The sequence below is a fragment of the Mus caroli genome, chromosome 16 (assembly GCF_900094665.2).
Source record: "Mus caroli chromosome 16, CAROLI_EIJ_v1.1, whole genome shotgun sequence".
Classification (NCBI taxonomy): domain Eukaryota; kingdom Metazoa; phylum Chordata; class Mammalia; order Rodentia; family Muridae; genus Mus; species Mus caroli.
In genome coordinates, this window is record NC_034585.1 from 23,513,751 (window position 1) to 23,530,281 (window position 16,531).

Below are 16,531 nucleotides of genomic sequence, written 5' to 3' on the forward strand. Positions count from 1 at the left end.
GGCCTGCAGCATATAGCACTGGTGTGGTCTGCCCACTTTTCTGACTCATTCTAGGACACTCTGGAATTTGGCACTCTTTCCCTGAAGCCCCCATCCTCTTTGGCAGTGTAGCTGCTAATCGGTCATGTGACTGCTTGCTGATCTCCATCATTGACTTAGCCTGTCTGCTTCCTTAAAGGCTTAGTACTTCTTCTCCTCCTCCCTCTTCCTGGCAACTGTAAAGATTTGCAGCTTGTCTGGGTAATTGTTTTCCTCACAAACAAACAAACAAACAAAATGCTCTTCCAGATCTGTTTCTAGATTATTTTACTAATGAGACTAAGACCCCCCAAGAGGGAACCCCAATTTCTCCAGTAACCTCTAAGCAGCCCCCTATCTCATGTATTCCTCTCTTGTACACATTAACAGCCTTGATCTCCATGATTAGAAAACAGGCTAGGAAGCTCTTCTTTATTAATTAAAAAACAATTTATTGAAAAAGAGTAGTGCTTTGTACAAATTCCCATTGCAGCCCCCAGATATCATCTGATCTCTTTCCAGCTTTGGTAGTAGGGTATAAAAATATCAAAACTAGGTAAGTTCTGACATAAGATTTCTATGGGATTATTTTAGAATATATAGATTTGTGTAGTTTTGCAAGTATCATTTCTATGCATTTACATTACATATTAAGCACAGTATCTGTGGCAAAACATCTTTGCATGATTACACACACAAATATAGTAAAACTTACATAGTACAAATTCACATAAGACTCCATTCTTTCTATAACTTCATCTATGTGGTTTTTACCATGAATTATAATTCTTAACCTCTCCTATAACTGTCAGCTTCCATTTAACTTTGAAAGTATCACTTCACAAAGAGCACTTCATTTACCTTTAGAGTATACATAGACTTTCACCATTACATTTGCTTAGCAACAGAAGTACCAGGCCAAACAACTGAAACTAGGGTGTAACAGTAGGAGGGGCTCATGCCTCTCATCTTAACAGTTGGGAGGCTGAGGAAGAAGGATCTTTGAGTGACATAGGAGCTCTTGGCCAGTTTTGACCATAGACTGAAACACTGACTCCCAACCAAAAGCCTTAAAGACTTAAGATCAGTTTAACTTAGTAAGCTTTAGGAACTCCTCATTTGAGAGAGTTCTTAAGGAATGAAACTCACTTAACGTTTTTCTCTTTCCAGTTGTTTGAAAAAATAAACACAAAAGCCATTAATTTATAGAGTAACATGTTTTCCAATATAAAACCATGTTAGCCTATGCCCCCTCTTGACTCATGCAACATAGGCAGGACAAGAGTTAATGAACCCGTTGTCTAGATGTAGCAATACATGTAGGGCAACCAAGAGCCTTTGCCCAAGCTCAGTAATTAAGTGATAGCACCAAGATGCAAATCCAGGTCTACCAATGTCAATGGCAACACCCTTTGTATTACAAAACCTTGCTCTGCTGACTGAAGGGCCTTTCTTATGGATGAGAATATTAAGAGCACTGGTAAAAACGAAACAGCACCAACAAGAGGCCATGCACAGCTGGATGGGAGGAAATCAACTCATGACAAAGAGATACAGAACAGTTGAAGGCATGTGCATAGATCTTATTCAGTGTCTTCAAAACTGCTAATTGAGCAAGGAAAAACACTACTTAGGCATATTTCATGTTCAAAGAATGAGAGTCATATCAACTAATTAATACTCGCATTACCTCTACCAGCTGCTTAAGTATAATTATCTCAATTTGACAGATGGGAAAACGAGGTATAAAGATTGTAAATTGTCCACGGCTACCTAGGGAATATTTGTCACTAGATTACCACTCTGGCAAGTCTAGCAGTTAGTGTAGATAAACAGACCACACCTATCTGAAAAGAGCTAAACTGTCGGATAATTATATGTGGGGAAACTAGACAGCTGGGGTGAGGGGAGAGGAGAAGTGCAGTTTGCAGGATCTGGGATGGAAAATAAGTACCTAAAAAATGCAGGCAATAAAACTGTTTCAACAACAGGGTTAGCAGCACAGCCACTCAGGGAAACAAATATTTTTAAAGCAAACAGGATAGCTCCAGACCGAAGTGCAAAGACCGTGCAGAAAGGTCATCAGGAAAACATCATCTGTCTAGAATGTTTGTCCCCACAGCTCAGAATCGGGGGGACTATGGGAATCTTACTGGTTTTAAGCTTCAAAATGTGGGCTCCAAATTCATTATTAGATTCGGGAGTTAGAATCAAACCTCAGAATAATAGTCTGAAAAAGTGGGTTTCAGAGTAAAAAAATTAAATATTTTGATGTAAAGAAGACACATGGGGAAAAAAAAGAACACAGTCTGAGTTCATAAGGAAGTCTGGTCTTATGGCAAAATTACTAAATGCTGATCAAAGGGGTGATATTTGACTGATCACATATGTTCATAGAGAAAAAAGAATAATACATCAAAAAGGCTTATTCAATCAAAACAGAATTGTATATATTTTAGAGTCATTTAAAGTATGCTGGTACAGTATGAGGAGAATAAGGGATTTTTTAACTTGTCTGTTTTTTTAATAGAAAATATGTATCTGTACATATCTATACACATGCAAGGAGCACCTTATCCCCATTTGAGTGTGATTTCTCAGAGGGAAGCAGCAGTTCACAGGCAAAAGGCTTCCCTCCTGTACTCAGGAAAGATTATAAGGCACAGCCAAGGCCTGCATATCCATGGGGATGTATAAAAATATGCTTCCTTCTGTTCTACCACAGTTCAGATAACCATCATCAACAGTCTAAGGCATTAATGTCAATCCTAGTTTCAATGTCCATTTTGTATTTGCTCCAGGAGGATCTCTTCCTTTGCCTCTGTCACACGTAGTCTTTCCCACTAGAAGGTGTTGGCTTGGGATAAGGCCGTGGTGTTGGGTAAGAGGTTGTTTTCCGGGGACAGGAGCAGGAAAGTAGGACACCTCCCAGAAGGCAGAGGGAGGCAGCGGCCCAGCCAGTAAAGAGGGCCTGGCCAAATTCATACCTGAAAGAAAAGACAGCAACGGGCTGCTATGAGGACCATTGGCAAGTGAAAAAAAAAATCATATATATATATATATACATATACATATATATATTCACACAATTCTTCATTAGCTACAGATGTTTGTAAGCACATACATGAAATAATGTTTACATTGTAATTATCGATAATTTGTAACAGCATATTGGTAATAATAGGACATGTAATATACCAGTTTAATTACACAAATATTTCCTAAGACCTTTCCAAGCAAAGGAGGCTTGGAAAAGATGTGTAGGCACTTGAGAAATGAGGACCAGGCCAGAGTCCTAGGCTGCTACTTACAAAGTCAGCTACCATCAAATAGTAATCATTTCTGTAATAAGAATGGTTACCCATCCATGAACCTAGTTAAAATAAAATATAAATATCTATCTTTTGGAAGACAGACATCTGCATATCACATGGCTGACTCCCACCTTCCTGGGATGAGGAGTCTGTGGCTGACCATGGACCTCAAACAGAGAAAACGGCTGGCTGTACAAGTCCCAAGGTTTGAGTCCAAACTCAAGCTCAGCTGTGGCAGTTCTGAACTGGCAGCTTTGCCTCTCAGCTATAGTTTCCTCTCTTGGAAGCAGATTGTCCCACTTGCTTCCCTGGAGGGTGTTCAGGGCCATGTGCCATCCTATGATGACAAGGGCACAGAGCCTGGCAATTTATAAAATGCTTGCTCATGCACTCCTAATGTTATTACTCTGCAGCAGATGTGGCCCACTGGACCTCCAGCAGTTTCTGTCTCTACCTTATACATCTCACAGGATGGGCGAGACTCCAGCAACCACTGCAGCCTATGTTCTTCTGTATGTGGGTGACTGTATAAGAAGGCACACACGTATCTCTGCAAACACTGGGATTTTTCATTCACTCAGCCTAGCACACACAAACAGTAATTATGTCTTAACATTCTAGCTTTGAATGTAGTTATTAAGCTTTAAAGATGGGAAGACGATGAGACAGTAACTCCTGTTGCTGATCAAAGAGCATTGTTACCTGAGAGCCCAGACTCAGGTCCTGAACTTGTAAAACTTGAACTGTTAAGAAAGGTGACCTTTGTCAAGTCCATTTTATGGTTGTAATGGAAGAGAATCTTTTTGTTTTGTTTGTTTTGGGTTTTGGTTTTTCAAGACAGGAAGACAAAATTTTAAAATGACTTTTAAATGTACTAGATACATCATGGTTTCATGTGGAAATTATGAGGAATGAAGCATTGTTTGTTAACCACTATGGTGGTAAAAAGTTTTTTCAATAACTCATGAACCTGTATTTTATTTCTGAAAAATCACAAGTATTAGATATGGAAGCATCAGGATATTGTCCAGGAAGAAGATGTCCAACGCATTAGCATTTTTTGTTCATATTAGGGGAATAAATAAATGAAGATGTGATAAATTGTTGGCTAGAATCCAGATTAGAACATTTCTCCTTTGAAGTGCATTTTTTCATCAGTCCTGGCTGTTAAAGCAATTATCCAATTCATTTTAACATGAGTCACAGGTCATTTAAATTATTTGCAAGTGTGACATGAATTTCCATACAATTCTTGAAAGCAAATCTGAGAAACTAAGGCCCTGGCAGGAGTCTGTGGAAAACAAAAAGGGTTGTTTTCTCAGAGAATGAACTATTTTATGCATGACTAGAATTACCTGGCATTGATGGGGGTCAAGGGGTCATAGAATTCTTGAACAATTCTGTTTCCATACCATGCTGTGGCCACTAATGTCGCCAGACCTACAGAAAATCAAAGCAAGGTCATTAATCACTATGGAACACTGAGCACAAAAACACAGACTATTAAACCTAATTGTATTCTATAAGAATTGAATCTCATCAACAGTGCTGACATTTTATTTTATTATTATGGAAATCAATTTGACTTAGATATGATTTATGCCAACCGTTCTGCAAGGAATTACAAAGATATTAGATTGAAGTTGGGTCTAGATTATGCTGTTTATGACATCTTATTTATTTATAGTCCAAGGCCACTGGCACAAATACTGCTACTCAGAAAGAGTCGGATAGATCTATCTTATTCAAAATTTCTGTCAATGGTTTGCAGTACTGTAGTTTAGTGTATGAAATTGCTTTTGAAAAACAAAATGTTCATATCGGCAGAGAACTGCTTACAAAATGTAAGATAAAAATCTTCCTGCATTCTTCTTTAAAAACCCAAAATCAATTTTTACTTTCTTGCCAAGCAGCAAAGCCAGAGATAGTTAAGTAGCACAGGGAGTAGAGCATTCAGATTCCTCCTCCCCCAGGTCTAAGGCAACCCCTAACAATGGGATCATCTGCTGAGTGAGGTGACACTCTGGGTTGATTTGTGCAATGGAACTCAATTGTGCATGGTATTTTTGTATTCAGTAATGAAAGGAAATGAATTGGTCATCATCACTCATTCAACATCTCTCTGATGTCTAAATTATAATACTTATTTTTATCTTTAGAGATGTTTGTCAAAACATGCAAATTTTCAAGTAGAAAGTAAGATAAGATCAAGAGGTTTCTTATACAATATAGTGGCTAGAGAGTCCTTAATAATGCTAGAAAGCACCCAGGTAATAGTGGCACACATTTTTGATCCCAGCACTTGGGAGGCAGAGACAGGCAGATCTCTGGTAGTTTGAAGAAAGCCTGGAATACAGAATGAGTTTTAGGATGTCCTGGGCTACACAGAGAAACCCTATCTTAAAACTACCCTCCCCCCAAAAATGAAAAAAAATAAAGAAAAAAATGATGGAGAGTGGATGTAAAGTATTATTCCCCCAAAAGAATATCTGACAAAAACATACATTAATCATTCTAATTTATTGTATGTATGTGTATATGTATATGTATATATATATATGTGTGTGTGTTTGTGTGTGTATATATATATATATATACCACAATTTATATAACTGTTCGGAAAACTGACAAATCCAAAACAAATAACTTCTTTTATAGTACTTGACGGTACAAAAAAATCATTCTAGTTGACCGTGCAAATTGTTCATACATATGCTCTTGAACTGGTTAAGCAGACTTCTGAAGCCATCCCAGATATATGCCTATAGTACTTATGAGAGTCATGAGGATGGGTGTGGTATGATACTAGAGCCTTTGATGTAATCTTGGCAATGTGTCTTCTCTGCAACACCTAGCCTACTTTGTCAGAAGCTTTCACATTCCTTTCTGTTCTGTTTTCTTCCTTAGCTCAGCTAACTTTATATCCTACCTTGTTAATATTCCAAGTGTACCCATACTAAATTATCTCTTCTCTGGTCCATGGGTACATAGTGTTTATTGTGAAATTAGCTCTGCCCATCTACAATGTTACCTTCTTCCAGTTTTCTCCACTAGGTCCAATCCCATCTTTCCCAATCCAATACCATTCACATATTATGTATATTTTCTTGAGGCTGGCCTTGAACTCCACGTTTCCCTGTACTCATCTTTCTTATGCTAGGATCACAGCCATGGACCATCACACCCAAATAGCATTTTTCTGAATCACATCAAATTGGTTCAGACTCTTTGGCTAAGTATCAAAATATCTTCTGAATCTGAACAGACTGGGCCAAGAAACTAGTAGGTACTTGAGCCCTTCATGGTTGTACTTGACAGAAGTGTACAGAGGTCAAATTTCCACTGGTTCTTACTGAGAAGATGAAAGTCAACTGAATACAAGGCTCATGTCTTCAGATGGTAGAATATTTTTTAAAGTTTCAGATTCAGTGAATAGAATATAAACCAAAGAAACTAAAAGTTAGAAACCTAGATTTCAAACCACACTATTTTGAGAAAAGTAGATAAGGAAGAAGGAGGAGCCTCTCGTACCTGAAATTAAAAATATTATGCCACCAATGACAGCCATCCACATCTTCTGCACCTCATCATCCTCCAGGCACCTCATGCACTTCATGCCGATGGTGGACACAAAGATTGCGATCAGCCCCAGCAGGATGCCAATTACCATCAAGGCTCGGGTTGCCTGCAAAGTACCTGGTGGGAAACATTCAGGACATGTCAAAACCATGCCTAGAGCAGTCACAGCAGAGTGGTGGGAGATGAGATATGTTATTGTATTTAGGGGGGAACGGATAAAAGTGAACAAGGTGCCCAAAGGAAAATGAACTCTAGTGACATTTCTGCCGTAGCCACTGGGATGGCTGTTAGGAGGACGCAAACTGAGAGTCAAGGATGGCTGCTACTTTAAGTTATGAAGTCCAAAATCAACTGGAAAGTTATTAATGAATCAATAGAATAGGTCTCACTGAGCTGAGTATGTAATCATTACCATTGGGTATTTAGAGTCTGAACTAACAGTCATACATATTATCCTTAATGTTCATCATTTGTAACTCTGGCTTAAAATGCATATTTAGTACTAGTCACTAGTTTTAGAGTACAGTCTCTAGGCTTCAGAAACAAGTGACTATGGACAAGCAAATGAGGTTTTCAGGAGTGACCATGGCTAGATAAGCAGTATTGTATCCCTAGTTACACGAGGTTGAGTAGGAGAAGGGTACAACCTTCTAGATTTTGATGTTAAGGCAAAATTTTAAGAAGATGACTTGGAACATAGCAGTAGATTCATAGGAGATGATATTAGCAGTTTTTAAAACCACAAAAGCATCACACTACATAATGTTAGGGATAACCCCAACTCGCATTTCTAAGGTTTCTGCAAAATTTTCTAAAAGCCTATTTCTTATCTTTGTTGTGTTAAATTATCACCAGAGACAGGATGAGATTTGAGAGACTGTGACAGTGTGTTTCCTAAGGAATAAAAGCCAAGATTATGGTAAAAGAATAGAGTGTGTGTGTGTGTGTGTGTGTGTGTGTGTGTGTGTGTGTGTGCTGGGACCCTACTTAGAGATGTTTAAATTATAAATTAATTTCCCCTTTCAACTGAACATCACTATCTCACACTCTTAATAAGTGAAGTGGAAGTTTTTTTGTATGGAAGCATTTACACTGCAAGCTATTAGCATCTTGAGAAAATTACCTACTATTTGGAACCATGCTTGTATTGTGTAAAATATAAGGGTGACCATCTCTATGCAGGGAGTTAGAACAGTTTGTTCCTTCCTGGTCTTCAGTATTTAGTGGGTACATAGGGTTAGTCTCACATGTTCAAGATTGAGAAGTTAAGTTACCCATCTCAATTCAAAACAAACTTCTCTGGAATGCTACTACATTTTAACTTACAGTCATTTCTATCCTTGTTATTACAGTCCATGACAGAATCACAGAACGTCTTTCTAAGCAGTATCAAATGTATTTTTATAGCATTCCATGATATTTGGAAGTAATTTTTACTCTTTCATCAAAATACTAAAATGGTACACTCTCTCTTTTGCCATACTCTTTTGTTTATAAGTGTGCAACAAGAATATATAGACACACCTCTCTTGCATACTCATCACAAGGTTCCAGGGTAAGGAAGGAACTACTGGATCAGAGCCATGAAGCTGCTCATGTGACCATTAGAAAACTTTTCTTGGAGTCACCAACCATGCTGTGGTTTAAAGAGGAAAGTCCCGAGGACTCCCAGTTAAGGTGTATACTTCCTTGTGAGTTATCAGTAGTATTTTGAATGGTACGTGTTATTTCTTAGGAAAATAAACAACTAAATAATTATGTTCTTACAAAACAGATTTGATGTTTTGCTTAGATAGAAACCATTTTGGAAAGATGCTGCAGGCAATGATGGGATCTATGTGCTTGGAGGAGAGGGTGACCATTCTTGCCTGTTTGCTAAGGATGCTTCATATTTTAAGTGAAAAGTCTAGCATCCTAAGAAAGTCGTGGATCCCCAGTAAAATGGGCCAACAAGCTATCTAATAGATAAATGACAAATGGTAGGAAGTGAAATGAAGTAAATTTAGGTTGGCAGGAGGCATATATATATATATATATATATATATGTGTGTGTGTGTGTGTGTGTGTGTGTGTGTGTGTATACATACACACATACCCATACTGATTCCCATATACATATACACACACACACACATACCCATACTGATTCCCATATACATATATACATAGGAATACATATGTACATAAATATACATATACAAATTACAATACACACTACACACACACACACACACACACACACATTATAGCTTTGTAGGCAGGGTCAGGAGTTCAGAGTCTACTCCAAATGTAATGAGAAGTCATTGGAGCATTCTAAGACAGAGTGACCTGAGTTTACTGTTAGTGAAGAAAACAATATAATTAGAAAGCATTAATGATATGTTAGCCCTTAACAAACATTTATATAGCCTCTTCTGTCTTAGACACCTTCTCTTTATTTTATTACAGTTCATTCATCAGCTCTCTATGAATGACGTCTGTTGGTGTCTTTGATCTCTCTGGATGTTGTTCTTGTTATACAGTTTCCATTAGACTTAGTTTATATAATAGTCATTCCAATCCACTCATGAAGTCAAAACATAGGCCACGAGCACCACACACAAGTCTGAACATGGTACACCCGGCATCCTTCAGGAGTCTTCTGAACACCAGACTCATAAATCAGGTTTCAAAAGGAGCTCCCAGGTGTAGCCTATGGATGTGCCATCTCTACTCACTGACAATCACCAAATATTCACAAACGTTTCAACTCTAAATTGTAAATAAGGCATTTGTGCTTCATGTCTTTCCTTAGTTATTACTTTTTCAAAGTTAAGGAGAAATAACAGATGTTCTGTCACATGCTTGCTAACAACCCTACAATGCTTCATTTCCTTATAGAACAGTGTCATTTGTCTAGCACACAGACCTGGAGTCAATGGACAATATACTTTGTAACTACAAAATCATAGAGACTCGGAGCCTTATTTCTATTTCAAAACATGGTAAAGCAGTACAGAATAAGAATGTTGTTTTGACAAGCAACATTTTCCATTTACACCTGGACGCCACTGTTTATGAATTATCTTCTGCTTTATATTAGACTGGCATCAAGTGGAGACATTGAACAATGGCTAACCGTAATGACATGTGCAGGGAGGATACAAAATAATGCAAGCTTTCCTGTCCACCACAGACAATGGTGGACAATTGAAACAGCAAGGAAACTTACTAGCTGGGCACATGTGATGATGGATAAGAAGTCAGACTAAGAAACTACTCTTCGTGATGCTTTTAGGGTAAAGATTAGTTCTAAACCAGAGCTTTCATCTGAACTAGCTTCATTTTTTCCAATAAAGATCTTGTGAAAGCCATTCGAGTCAGAGTCATGGCCTGTGTACTCCTGAGCTGCCTGATGGCTGCACTGGAGTGGTATCAGTCTGAAGCACTGCTCACACTCCCTGACCATGCCTCTGTGTCATTCAGTGTGTTCTTGGTGAGTTTGGACTAGAGGGATGCTTGCTCCTCAAAACTGGCAATAATGTGAGAGAAAAAGCACATACTTGTGTTTAACTAGGTCTATTTATTCATTTATTTATTTGCTCATTTATATTTTTAGCTACATCTTTGAAATGATACTTATCAGACAAACACCTCCTTTGAGAGGCCAGGGATGCTAAAGTTTTGCTACATAAACCTGGCCTTAAGTGTGTTACAAAATGCTAGAAATATACGCGGGGTGGGGGGGGGACTGCATTTTTCCCTTAACCTGATAGCATTTTTAAAAGTTGTTTATTCCAATATGAACTAACCAGTACCCTGGAGCTCTTGTCTCTAGCTGCATATGTATCAAAAGATGGCCTAGTTGGCCATCACTGCAAAGAGAGGCCCATTGGACTTGCAAACTTTATATGCCCCAGTACAGGGGAACCCCAGGGCCAAAAACGGGGAGTGGGTGGGTAGGGGATTGGGGGGGGTGGGTATGGGGGACTTTTGGGATAGCATTGAAAATGTAAACGAGGAAAATACCTAATAAAAAATAAATTTTAAAAAAAAGTTGTTTATTCAGTGAACTCTTGTGAACTCTCTCTCTTAGTTCTCTCTCAACAGAATGAGGAAGGCAGGGCACAGAATTTGATAGTGAAGCATGAATATTACAAAATAATATTTGGAGCAGGGCTAGTCCATTTACTCTAGCACCACCCCCAGAAGCACTTACATTTCTTTCTTATGTCTTTAAATGTGTAGCTAGCTTTGTAACATTATAACCAAAGCTGTGTGTGGAGAAAGGAGTTAGCAAATACTGCTGAAGTTACATTATGGTTTCTGAAAGTTATCCAGCAGGAAACAGGAAGGCAGCCTTTTAATAAAGCTCAGGCAGAGGGAAAGTCTGCAGCTTAATGACCCCCTAAGGAGTCCTCATCACTCTCAACCTGAAAGTATAATTAAAAAAAATACTTACAAAGATCGCCTCTTATAAGACAAGAAATGAGTTAGACAGTATCCTTCTACTACAGCTATTTTAATCAAAGTTTGCAAAGACAAGCATAGACAGGTAGGGGATTTTTTTTTCCCCTGCTCCAAACTTTAAAGGCATGTTCTCCAAACAGGAGAATCGCCATAAATTCCTGGCACTGTGCATGCCCCAGACTACCCGCCATTCTCATTCCTACCCTATGTCATAGATACCATGAGCAAGTCAGATTTTAATGGTATTTCTGCCTTCACACAGTTCTTTATTATAATATGTGCTAAAAGGTCTCAGGGATAAAATAAGTGCCCGTTGTGTGGCCACAGCAGAAATGCCCTTTCTCTTCCACAGCTAGATGAGCTTATTCAGACTGTTAGTGAGCACTGCTATGCCGTTTTCAATGATTAAGGTGTTCTCTTTAGCCGGTGTGCAAAGTTTCACGGGTGCCTTCGTTGTTGCATTTCTCTTTTACAGGTGCTGGAGCTGGTGGGCTAAGTGGGACTCGGTGTCTATGGGTCAGTCAGCCGTCCACGATGACTTGGAGGACGAGGGATCACCACCACTCAGGGTGTCCTGAGACGTTTTGCTATCTCTTTTAAAAAGCATACTATTCATTTTTATGTCGCCTCGTTATTAAATGTATATTGCCATTTCTGGGGCACTATTTTTTTATTAAAATATAACTACATCATTTCTCCACTTCCCTTCCTCCCCTCAAGCTCTCCCACTCATTCTCTACCTCAAATAACCTTTTCTGTGACGATCATCACTGTAATCTAGAAAACCTGTGTTATGCCACTTCCCTCCTTCAGTCACTGAAGTTGGCGACAACCAAAGTTGTCACAAGCCTTACCAATGACCTTTGCTGCATTCCAACAAGTAAAAATAGGGCCAAGCTCAGGTTTGCTAAATAGGCCAGTGGACCTTTGATTCATCCCTCTACTCCTCCTACTCTGCCCTATGTTACAAATCGTGAATCCCATGGAGAGCAAGCAGCTCTCCCTGGACAGGACAAACTGGGGCAAGAACTCCACACGTTTTCCTTTCAGACTTTGGCTCTTGTTTAACTTTTGTTCCACTCTGCACACCCATGGCGTTTCTGGATGTTGTCTATTTAGCAGCAGAAAGGAGTCTGGAGAAGTCTGAGTGGTTACCTCTCTCTCCACCTGTGCTGCACAGATACCCCAGCCAGGGATTTTGCTCCCCCGCTGAGCTTGACATCATGGCAAGAGTGCTGGGAAACCTCACAACCACCAATACTCATTAAACACACCTACACACATGTGGATTCATGCAGAGCAAGTTCAACAGGCTGGGGTAGCTTATAAACAAATTACAGCAGTTCAGGGCTAGCTGAGACTTAAAGAGAGTCTAGCATAACCTCCCATTTGTCTGCTGCTCGAATCTTCACAACTGCAATCGACGAAAATGCTTACATCTCTGCCTTCACACCTCCCAACACGCAGCCTCCTAGGAAAGCCCTGTCTTTGGACAGTGCTGGCTATTAAAGTGAAGCAAGAAGAAGCAATTAGCTAAGTACATGGAACAGGCAGCTGGCTTTCCACAATGCTGGGAATGGAATCAAAACCAGGAGAGATGTGTGAATTAGACAAAGAAATGTCTACCATAACTGTATTTACTCCTGTACTTTGTATGCCCAAATTTCAGCTGCAAGGATCGTCACTCTAAATGATCACAAGCAGGGGCTTGGCAATGTTCTGGGCTGTTATGGGCTATAATTCACAGGGTAGCTATTGTTTCTCCAGGAAATTATTGTTACATTTCTATAAACTGTTCGGCAAAAGCTCTGTACCGTATGGCCTCTTTATGCTATGTCCGGTGGTTCTCATGGGACGTGATAATACTGCACTCACTGTACATATTGTGTAAAGGTCGTGTGCCTTTCACAACTGATACCAGATATGACAGAGGTAGCCCTTGAGGTCTGGTTACAAAACACTGACACTCTTCTATCTTATACTTTGGTGAAGTGGGCTCTGGGGCAAAGTTCACGAGTACAATATTGGGAAACCCATAGCTGTGCTTCTCACCTCAAAGCATCTTGTGAGAGGTAAATTTCATGAGACACACAGACACACACATACACACACAGATAAGCCTTTTCATCTCTAGGCGTCATGGTACTACACCAAAACTAGCCAGTGAATCACCAACCAGATCTCTACATCAGGTAGGCGTGAACACCGTGGCTCAGGTGGAGAAACAGAGACAAGTTTTCTGGGCCTGGTCCAAAGGCACCTACTGAATCACTGCTCAGCTGGGAGAGTAGTGTGAGTCAAGGCTCATGCTTCTGGGAATTGGTTTGTGGAGAGAGGCTGCTGGGCTCCATCTTGAATAAACTGTAGCTTTAACCAGAACAGAAGATGGAAGCTGTTCTCTGCTAAAATAAATCAACAAACAAGCCATTTCTAAACACTCCTTGTTATGGAAGGATAGTCAATGTGTTTATCACCGTTTTAGGAAATATAATAAGTATATTTAAAAGGAATAAATTACAACCAACCATTTAATGAATTATTCTGGGTAAGAGCAATCTGAATATTTGCTGCATGGACCATCATTCTATCCAGCCAATTGGGAAACTTAGACCTGATAAAATAAAGAATTTGGATTAGAGGAATAAAATTGATAGGGAAGCCCTCTCTGGACTTGCTGTAGCACATCTCACCTGCCAGGTCTACAATATGGTTCTGAAAATGCCTGACACCATTTTCTTAAAGGCATTTCTCTTTCCACTGGACTAGTTCCCAATCGTCAACAGCCTGAGTGTATCCCGGGAGGGTAATAAATAGGACATGCTTTCCAAATGTATAGATTACGTTTAATAGAGGAGTCCAGATGGGGAGACAAACCCATGCCAGCTGAGTACATTCTACAGGTTCTCACAGTGTCAAGCTGATTTGTGGCAGGTCTCATAACTGTAAAGTGAAGTGCTTTTGTTGGGAAGGAGGAAGAGCTCCACTCTCATAGGTCAGGGACAATGCCAGCACTGTTCATATCCGCATTCCCAGAGGACTGTGGAGTAGCTTTGTTTAGGCAAAGGCTAAGGGAACTCTTCCTCCTGTGAGGTAAAGGGCAGGACAACCAATGTGATTTCTCCAGGAAGAGAACATGCCCTGTAGGAATTGAATGGCTTTCTGACAAAGCCCTGAAAAAGTTTTAGCTAAAAGTGAAGGCGAATACATCTTATCACCTGTCTCCCCAGAATCAGTAGAGATATTCCTGTCTATACATGCCTTTCTCACTTTACATATGGGACCAATGCATCAATACATAAAGATTCCATTGCGGAATGAAAAGCATGGGAATCGCCTTTCTTTTTCCTCACAGACTTCTTCCCACACGGTGACCTCCACCAGGCTGCCTCCTTCTCTGCCTTCGCTCTTGCTGCCATGCTGCTGAGTTTATTCAGAAGAGTTCTCTTCAGTGACCCACTCCCCAGATGCCTCCAGTCCTTCTTATTCTAAACTTGTACCGCACAAGTTGACTCTCCTGCAAATCCTAGGCTGGAAAGCCAACGTTTGGGGGGGGGGGGATCTCAAGAGGTTCTTCAAGGTACAAAACCAAAAGACCCAAAGAGTAAACCTTAGCTGTGCGTTGGAAATGCCATGAGACGAGTCAGAAAGCTTCTTATTTGATATTTCAGAATCATCTAAACCTACCCAAAGTGTGCCATTTTCTTGTCCAAACCCTATTAGAATGAATGTGCAGAAGAGGCCCAAGAATCTTAGTTCCATAGTGGTCTTCATTCTCCCAACCTCCACCCACCGTGATTAGAATTTGAGACAAAAAAAAAAAAAAAATCACACCTAAAAGGGCAGAAGGGGCCAAGTAGAGAAGAGACTTAGAGGCAAATCTAGGGCTCTAACCTGAAGCTTGGGTTCTCTCTGCTTTCTCAGGACAGAGCACATGCTGAGAAGCCTTGACCAACTTTGAGGGTAGCCTCTGGGCTGAATGAAGCTACTACAGAGAACAAGGGCTCCGAGGCTGGGGAGTGGGGGTAGAGAGGGTGGGGGAGAGTCGGGATGGAGGGTGGGGAGTTGGAGGATGAGGGTGCACTCACTGTTCAGATTCAGCAAGGAGTCGAAGACTTTGCACTGTATCTGCCCGGTGCTTTGCGAAACGCAGGACATCCACAGTCCCTCGTAGATGGCCTGAGCCGTCACGATGTTGTCCCCAGCATAGGAGTAAATCTTCCACTGGGGCAGGGCAGTGCTGACGATGGAGCCGATCCATCCCAGAGAAGCCAGGATGAAACCCAGCAGCTGCAGCCCCGCGTTGGCCATGGCTCTTTCCGAGGCTCCCGCGGGCTCAGTGAGTGGCAGATGTAGAAAGTGGAGTTTGCAAGGTGCGCACCTGAGCTCCCGAAGGTGATGGGGTCTCTGCAAACAAGTTAGTGCTGATACCCTTGCTCCCTGTGCTGCTGCGGGGCGAGGCTCCTGGCTTCTGGTCCGGGAGGCGGTGGTGGAGTCTGGAAGTGAGAAGTGGCAGAGTTCTCTGAGACGCTGAACCGCCCGGCGCTGTGATTTAAAGCAGCTCCGCCCCTCCCGGCATGCAGCGCCCCCTGGTGGTTTCGTGGCCGAATCCCCACAAAGGTCCTCATAGGCCAGCTCCGTGGTGGATGATGATGCCCTGTGGGCTACCTGGGGACCACCTGAAAAGAATCAGGCATCCCTAATCTCTTCCCTTCACGTCGCTCCTAGCACTTGATAGGCATTTTCTTCATTTCACTCCGTAATTAATTAATAATGCAAAAACAACACATAAAGATGGAAAAACTGGAGGGAACTAGAAACCTATTTTCATTTTTAGTATATTCCCAGTATTTTATTCAGGAAATGTGTTTAACTCAATACTTCTATATTCCCTTCACCCTTGGGCACCTCTTGTCTGATAGTTCCTTCTCTTTTAGGGGCCCTCTGCTCTCTTCTGTTCCTCAAGGTCATTCCATTAGATTTCTTCCATTCCTCCCATGGGTCTCAGAGATGTTGAAAGTTTATAGATTAGGGAAGAGCTAACCGGGGAGTGCCACAGGGCAGGTTTCTAGTACACTCTTAGATCTGTGTGCTTTCCACTGCATTTTTAGTTGAAGGGGAAATATATATATATATATATATATATATATATATATATTCTCTTTTGGGTTTTT

The 16,531-nt window shown here is 40.6% G+C and overlaps 1 protein-coding gene across 1 annotated transcript; it reads right to left on the reverse strand.

Annotated features, from left to right (window-relative positions):
• Positions 1–449: 449 nt before the first annotated feature.
• Positions 450–15,878, reverse strand: Cldn1 (claudin 1). The gene is made up of 4 exons (XM_021184698.1): positions 15,446–15,878; positions 6,864–7,028; positions 4,688–4,772; positions 450–3,005 (listed from the first exon to the last, which is right to left on the reverse strand). The coding sequence occupies exons 1-4, from the start codon at positions 15,666–15,668 to the stop codon at positions 2,843–2,845; spliced, it is 636 nt and encodes a 211-aa protein (XP_021040357.1). The 5' UTR covers positions 15,669–15,878; the 3' UTR covers positions 450–2,842.
• Positions 15,879–16,531: the final 653 nt, after the last annotated feature.